Source organism: Silurus meridionalis, chromosome 20 (assembly GCF_014805685.1).
Source record: "Silurus meridionalis isolate SWU-2019-XX chromosome 20, ASM1480568v1, whole genome shotgun sequence".
Lineage (NCBI taxonomy): Eukaryota > Metazoa > Chordata > Actinopteri > Siluriformes > Siluridae > Silurus > Silurus meridionalis.
The window spans coordinates 9,960,000-9,968,485 of record NC_060903.1 but is presented as its reverse complement, the minus strand read 5'-3'; the positions used below and the strand labels follow the sequence as shown (position 1 = coordinate 9,968,485).

The 8,486-nt window shown below is 38.1% G+C and overlaps 1 protein-coding gene across 1 annotated transcript; it reads left to right on the top strand.

Moving 5' to 3' along the window:
- Window positions 1-3,780: 3,780 nt before the first annotated feature.
- camk2n1a (calcium/calmodulin-dependent protein kinase II inhibitor 1a) lies at window positions 3,781-6,424 on the top strand. The gene is made up of 2 exons (XM_046875841.1): window positions 3,781-4,254; window positions 4,639-6,424. The coding sequence occupies exons 1-2, from the start codon at window positions 4,086-4,088 to the stop codon at window positions 4,707-4,709; spliced, it is 240 nt and encodes a 79-aa protein (XP_046731797.1). The 5' UTR covers window positions 3,781-4,085; the 3' UTR covers window positions 4,710-6,424.
- Window positions 6,425-8,486: the final 2,062 nt, after the last annotated feature.

The following is an 8,486-nucleotide window of genomic DNA, read 5'->3' as shown; positions in this document are numbered from 1 at the left end:
TGTTTGCTGGAATCATTAAGATCTTGCCATGTCTCGGCCAGAATTTATGCATTGTGCCACTGCCTCTTAATTGGCAGATTGAATAAATGAGCAAGGTTACGGGCGTTCATTTGAAAATATTTGAATTTCAAAGTATATTTTACTTTGTTTACTGAGTTTATGATTTATGATTTAGTATATTAGTACTTCAATATTTGTTTTGTGTTATTCAAATAAAAAAAATACACAAATGTTTACTTTTTTTTTTTGATCTTGCAATCCAGTTCATCCCAGAGCAGTTCAATAGAATTTAGGTGCAGTGACTGGGCAGGTCATTCGATGATAACATGCCAGCTGACTGTTTGCTCTCTAAATATCACAGGGCTTGGATGTATGCTTCAGGTCATTGTCCTGTATGGTGAAGTTGGATCCTGTTAGCCACATTCTAGATGGCATGGTATGAATGGTAGCCATGTTGGTTCTGTATTTCAGTATTCCTGTTTCCAAACAACCCTAAACCAATAAGCTTTCACCCCCATGTTTGACTGTAGGTGTGACACAGTCTGCCAATATTTTCTCTCCTTTTCTCAGTCTTATGTAAGTTCTTCTGTTAGAGACAAAAATGCCAATTTGGACTAATCTGTACAGAACATTATTCTAGTTATTCACTGTCCAATTCTTGTGTGTTTTTGCCTGTTACCTATTTTTTTGCCTAGCCTATAAATAAAATGTATGTGTCTCAAAATCGATACAAGACTGTGATTTTCGAATCAGGGATATATTGTTATTGAGCATGAAATTTTCAGCTCTAACTCTTGTTTGGCCAGCAAATATGCAAAAGTTAAAGGTCAAATTTCTTCAACTTCAGAGATAATCATAGATGTCTAACTTACTAAGAGGGGTCTTCCACTTTGGACCTCCAGCTGACCTGGTGCTGTACAAGTCAAGGATAATGGAGAGTAGAATGACTCATGTTTATGCTTATAGACACACATGCACATAAGGATCTTTTTAAAAATGTGTCAGGGATTCCCTTTAGGTCTCTCTCTCTCTCTCTCTCTCTCTCTCTCTCTCTCACACACACACACATTCTGCCTTGTTTGTTTTTAGATGTGTGTCAGGGAGTTCCTTTTGAGGACATAGTTACTCACGCTGTTTTTAGACTGGAGTCATGAAATTCTAAGGTCCCTATTTTGTTAACAAACATAGAAATAAATAAAAGCAAAAAAAGTATAACTAATAATGTATTCTGTTAATAGAACTATGAGCATTTAACTTTAATTTTAATTTTATTTACCTGTTTGTTTTAAAAAGGAGACTATGTCAAGGAATAGTCTCCACAGTTTTAGAGGCCAAGTCAACACCTCGATTTCTTTACCATGTTCCACAAGCCATTAACAAGATTTGCAATGTTTCAGGGAGCATTATAGCTTGAATGCAAACTGTTCATGGCAATTTCAGCAGCTGTAGCAGACTGTTGACATTAATTACAGTCAAAATCCATCCTCATGGTTCTTAGATTTAACCCACTACAGCAACTTTGTGGACCTAAGACTGTTGGAACCATCCTCAGCAGCAGTAATTGGTTTCCAACTAACCCTAACCCTAACTCCATCCATAGGTATGACATCTGGATAATTCAGGCAGGTCTGAAAAGAAGAAAGGGACATGACAACTGGTACCTCAGTAGCATGTTTAATATGAGAGAGAGAGAGAGAGCGAGAGAGTGCGAGAGAGAGAGAGTAGAGGGCATGAAATGGAGATAGAGAACCGCGGATTATTAGTGTGTATTAATATATACTGTGAAGTATGATCAGGGTGTAGGTACTCTGGAAAGATTAGCTTATGGCAGCATAAATCTCAATATATTAGAGAGCTCTGGAATACAATATTGCCCCCCACACCACCAACAAGATTAAGTGACAGCATTTAAACATCACAGTTCACAAAGTGTATAACCGTGATCCATTCATTTCTGCTCCTTAATGTAAGAAAAACCTATTCACAATAGGCTTGACTAAAGAAATATATTTTTAATCTAGACTTAAACACTGACAATGTGTTTGAGTCCCAAACACTAATAGGAGCGCTGTTCCATAACTGTGGGACATGCCCCCTGCTGTACTGTTCGTTGTTCAAAGTACCAACAAATAGCCTGCACCTTTGGATCAAAGTATGCATGGTAAATTGTAACCTGTCATACTGATTATACTTACATTATTATAGCATTTTATATTTAGATAAAATTATAGTTAAAAAATTATAGTTGTGAAAAAGATCACTGCCATAATAGAATAATGGTATTGCCTGCAACTTGGTCTGCAACAATGTTTAGGTAGGTAAGATGAATGCCTGAGGTTATCTCAGATTACCTCAGATCATCACACTACCTCTGCTAGCTTGCTCTTCATACATATAGGTACATTCTGGTACCATCTTTTCCTCAGGTGAGCACCACAAACAAAGCCTTGCTTTTGTTACACACCATGCTCAGATGCACTGGGTGTCTGGCATCGTTTCATGGCCAGCACGACCCTTTTCATTAACTTGTCCTAGTGCAGCTTTTTCCTGGGATTAGACTAGAGACCTGCACTCCTGCAGGACCCAACGCAAGCGAGTGCATTGAGTCTTTAAAATATATAGAAAAAAAGGTTTAGTAATAAATTACTAAAAACAAATGACCTGTTATGTATCCACTGCACAAAAGCAACAATGGCAACTAAAATAAAATAAAATGATTTACACGAACTCTCGCGTGGTTCATACGCAGTAGACTACTAGACAGTGCTCAGATTGAGTCAAGTCAACTGGGGGTCCCCAGTTGTTGTGTAATTCATATATTTTTACTAAAATAATCTTAAGGACCCCCTAAGTTTATTTTTTACTTGTCATGGGGGGTCCCTAAAGCCTTACCCCCCCTCAATTCGAGCACTGCTTCTAGAGCACACCAAAGCACAATGTCTGAAGCGCAAGACAAAGATGAACCCCAGATATCACTTCATTATTAGTGAAAGTAACATACAACACAACAAAAACTTGGCCTGTTTTCTCTGTATAAGATATCGTTTTAGTTGATGTTCTATGTTCTGAAAAGTTCCTCGTCATGTCCATGTTCATCATTTACACAAAAAGTCAAACTCAAATAAAACGAAACGTTTTTTAATTTTCCGTTTCTTTTTCATTTATATTCAAAAGGGAAGCAAGTGAAACTAAAAAAGGAAGAAGCAGTCAGTGCATTGCAAATAAAAGTACTTATACATTTTATTTGCGGGCGGGAACAAAACACAACTTAAATATAAAAAAATTATATGTATTTTTGCGGGATTGAAAAATCCGCCCCCTGCAGGTCTCTAGATTGGACTAGACATGGTCGTCTTTCCTCTCCACATATTTTAATGATCTTTGCTGTTCATAACACTGTACTGTCTGTCTTTGTCTGCATCACTTTTAATAGGTATTTGGCATTGTGTCCCAGGAATAACCCACCAGACCTGACATTTTAAAACTACTCGTCACAATGTCAATAATCCATGTCAAAGTTTACTGCTTCCAACACATGAACTGTCTCATTCTTGCTGCCTAATATATCCTACCCATATGAAGGTTCCTCTGTAAGGAGATAATTAATGTTGTTCACGTCACTAGTGTTTTAACTTATAGTCTCTTCTCTTCACTGTAAGTACAGTCACTCACATTTCATTCCTGTATTTTTTTGCTTTGCCTGAAGGGGTCAAACTTGCTCCTCTCTCTCTCTCTCTCTCTCTCTCTCTCTCTCTCTCTCTCACACACACACACACACACACACACACAGTTAAAACCCGGACGGATGACTTCACTATTCCACCTGGGTTTCCTTTATGATCGCGGGATCTCCCCATCCTACAGCAGACACGCACAACCACACACCGCTCACACACCGCTCACACACACTCCGCGCTCTTCCTCCAGCTGATTCCCACCAGGACGCACTGACTTCATTTTCGCGCGCGCTCGAGTAGACCTGTCCTGATCCACTCTGTTTCGGGGATATTTCGAGGATTTGCCAATTATACTTGGATCAACTCCGACCCTGTCGTCTGTTACTCAGCTCGAACTTCAGTGTTATCATGTCCGAGGTTTTGCCGTATAACGAGGGGAAGATGAGCGGCTATGGAACAGACAACGACGTCAGTCAGATGTCCTTCAGTTGCGGGCTGCAGGACACGAGCTCGTTTTTCGGGGCGTCGCAGGCAAAAAGACCCCCAAAACTCGGCCAGATAGGCAGAGCGAAAAGAGGTGAGAGATAATGCTTACTGACAATCCTTCTTTAATCATCCGTTATAGGATATTTATTCAGATGATTGTTAGTCTAAGGACCCGTTCCTGACACTGTGGGTGACTGTAAACCATCTACAATCAGCATGCAACCTACATACAGCCCCCTGTTATGTCTAAAAAAATTATAAAAACATTATTTTCAGTGCATTTCCAGTTTTGCAGCGATCAGTTATAATAAGTTTATTAAAAATAGATCTTCAATGTTCAGGTGAAACTTAGTTGCTGTTGCGGGTTTTGTGTCTGGAGCGAAGGCAAAGTGTGGCAACACGACAAACCGACTGCGTAGCAATAATAACATTATTCATGTCTTTTGTCTTGTTTTTGTTTTCTCTCTCCTCACAGTGGTCATCGAGGACGACCGAATAGACGAGGTCTTAAAGGGAATGACGGACAAAACGTCACCAGGCGTCTAAAGCTCCAGCGACGACTCGCAGACATTTACTTTTTAAAACATGACCGGTTTGAAGCAGTGGTCGAATGTGCGTGAATAAGAGGAGGATGGAGAGACACGACACGCTGAAAACACGCGACAGAATGCTAGAGAGAGAGAGAGAGAGAGAGATGGCGACGACGACATTCACTCGCCGGACATTCTACATGACGAAAAGCCGATTTATATTATAAAAAAAACAAACAAATAAATAAATAAACGCATCGCTGCGCTGAAAGTCATCGCCGCCGCCGCCGCGTGTTCTTCATGCGGCTCCATTAACGACCTCCGCCGCCGTTGCCGCCGCTTTCCACAGTGGACGGACTTTGCCATTTCTTCACGACCATTTCCTTCCAAAAGAAAAAAAAAAACAAAAGAAAAAGAAAAATGCGCCGAATAAGCGTTGACCTTCGAGCGAGCAAGGACAAAGCACACGAGCTTTATAACGTACTTGTACAGTATCTAAAAAGACTTGTCTTTTAGCCTGTAGCCAATACGCGCTTTAAAAATAAAGGAAAAGCGACGGGTGTGAACAGAAAGACCACCTGCGCCCCTGCTCCCAGTGTAGAGCGCATTCTAGCTGCTACTAGAGCTGTTTATAATCTAACACACACACACACACACACACACATCAGAACATATGAAAATCAAGATTTTCACGAGGTGCGATGTTAATATCTGTATTTACTCTTCATTTGAAATGATTCATGATGGTTTAGATGTAGAACCTTCGTAGACACTTCGTGGTTATTAGAGAACACTAGTATTGCTGCTCGATGTTCGTGGTGATGGCGCGCGCGCGCTCCATGAGCCGTGCATTACTTTCACACTCAAAATGACGCCACACCAGATAATAGCGTGTAGAAAAAAATCACCCCGATGTAATAAAACCTCTGCAAGCAAGTTGCATTTTAAAAAAAGACAAGAGATTTGTTGTTCCAAAAAATTTGAAAGTTCCTTTTTTTTTGCATGAATTTTTACCTTTAGTGCCAATGCAGTTGACGTCATAACTTTTATGCCGTATTCACATTACTGCGGAAAATCAACGTAGCGCATGATTTACTGAGTCCAGCACTATATTTGGAGCTGAGTCTAGTTGTATGTTCAGGTTTTATAGATATGGGGTGCGGGGGAAAGGGAAGGGCAACACTACATTAAGGGGTAGCACCATTTTTATGTAGCTATAAAAACATTGAAGTTGTTTGGTGCAAAATCAATGGCCATGTAATGAAATTACTGTATTGGCCTTAAAGCTGTTGTAGAGTTTAATACAGAAACACTTGGTTGAAAAGCCTACACCTTAATAATGATCACTTAAATTAACAAAAGCTAGATATGGTTCATTCTGCATGAAATATGTAAGAAGCACAGATTTTTATGAGATGGGATTGAAGGTCAGAAATGGTGTGGCATGATTTATTTGAAGGATGGTAGGTGCTACAGCCAGTGCCACCTATTTGACCTTCTATTTGGCCACAGTGCAAAAGGGTTTCCACATTTAAGACTAATATTATTGAGGAAACTACAGTAAGGCTATAAGTATACAGACGAATATATTTTTAAACTAACCTTACAGTTTGATATGAGGTTTAATACCATAATGTATCCAAAGGTTGTGTGTTATTATAAAGTTTAAGCATAGCACAGCAGGATTATAGCATACATTAAAACTTTGTTATTGCACAGTATCAGCACAGTGGGGGTTAGTTATAACACTCAATTCAGGTTAATCTCCATGCAAACATTGTTCCTAAATGATATGAATACAGCATCACTCACTGCGCGTTTCTTTTTAACAAAGTTAGTTTTGTATATTTTTTGCATCTGAGTATTTATTATATATGGTCTCTGCTATTTTATTGTCTTAAAATGCAAAAAAAAAAAGGTTTGTATCTAGTAATGGATGACAGGATGGCACACCTGAAAGGGTTGTCAAGTCATTTAGTATCAGACATGGGGTTTCTTTTTTCTCCCTTCAAAGGGACATGCCGAATGTGCTTCAAGGTTTATTTGCACAAATCAATGTTACTACTATAAGTAAGAAATCGTATACTGTGACTTGAGCTTTATTGATTAATTTGTTAGAAAGCAACGACTTTAGAATCTACTGCATTGTTTACGACTATCCTCAAATAACAGTGTTATTTGAAGAGTTTCTGAGCATTATATCTATGCGTTTTGTTGTTTATTTTGTACCATTCTTATAAAGAAATTATGGTTTGTTGTGCATGAAACCAACTTTTCAACAACTGGCATTGTTTTATGAAGCAAAGAAGCAACAAAAATGTAATCGCATTCTGAGAATGATTCATTGTATATTATGATGCCATTTTCACTGTACTTGGTGAATTAATAAATGGTGGGAAGAAATTTAGACTTTTTCTTGGATATTTTTCACTATTGTCAACATAGGATTTAGGATTTTTTCTTAAGGAAAAATATTCAGTCTCACACACTGACGCAATACCAGACGATCATGCAATGATTGGTTTTTGTATGTTGAGAGCTTGAATTAGAACCATATTACAATGCAGACAATAGTGTTACTAGCGGGTTGAGTCTGCACAGGGAGACTGTACAGGGTCAGAAACTGAAACTGATAAAAGGCTAGAGGATTAAAACACTGCATGAAAAGCTAAACATCGACAAGATGCATTAACAAGGTAGTAATGTGTAATACAGAGAGACTGTATTTTTTTTCTGCCTAGAAAATCTGTTCTACTGACAGCTACACATGTACTGTGTAAGGCCGGTGGAGATGAGGGGAGTGTGAGGTGTGTTATACCACTGTGAAGTGTAACATGTATCATAAACAAAGTTTATGATCAAACTCTTGATGTCACCCAAATGAGGATGGGTTCCCCTTTTGAGTCTGGTTCCTCTCAAGGTTTCGTCCTCATTACATCTAAGGGAGTTTTTTCTTGCCACAGTCGCCACTGCTTGCTAATCAGGGATAAACACACACTATTCACCTTGACTGTTGATTTCTGTAAAGCTGCTTTGAGACAATGTCTTTTGTGAAAAGCGCTATACAAATAAACTTGACTTGACAAAGTGAATTTTTTTATTTTACATATATTTACAAGTCAATAGAAAGTACTGTTTATATTTACACCCACATTTTGTACTATAAAAAATGAATAACCCAAAAATTAAACAAATACTATAATTAAATAGATTCATGAATGACTGCCTCCCTGTTGAAATGCTCATAAACAAGAAGGGTGTATGAAGTAAAAAACACAAAATGGAGTCATATTTTGACACCGAACACAGAAAAATACCTGGCAAACCAGCAGACTTCTGAATAATGAGACATTTTCTCTCAGTGATATGACACAAAAACGAATAAAATTTATCACAGTTCTTATCACTGTTTCTGCAGAATGCAAAGACTCTCTTTGGCAAAAGGTTTTAAATCTCTTTCATTTATTTATCTTTATACATTTCGTATTTATTGTTTTTAAACCATTATTTATTTTTATTTCATTATTTGATGAAATTAGCAGGGTTTTTTTGCATTGATCAAATCTTTATACGAATAATGCACTTGGAAAATAAATAATATTTTTATTTTTTATTTTTATTATTTTCTCACAACCATTCCACGTAGCCCTTCTCACAAGCTCAGTCAGGAGCAGAAAGCTGGGTAAACATAAAACTAGTGCGGTGGCTAGTGGTTATAAGAGAATACCCATCTTGATGCTCACTATAATTCTCTCTGACCCTCATATCCGCTTTCCTAAGTAGATTAGACATC

Bases quoted from the DNA above. Each gene is read 5' to 3' on its own strand.
- camk2n1a (XM_046875841.1), top strand. From the start codon at position 4,086: ATGTCCGAGGTTTTGCCGTATAACGAGGGGAAGATGAGCGGCTATGGA. The intron at 4,255-4,638 runs GTGAGAGATAAT...CTCTCCTCACAG, and splicing joins GATAGGCAGAGCGAAAAGAG to TGGTCATCGAGGACGACCGA.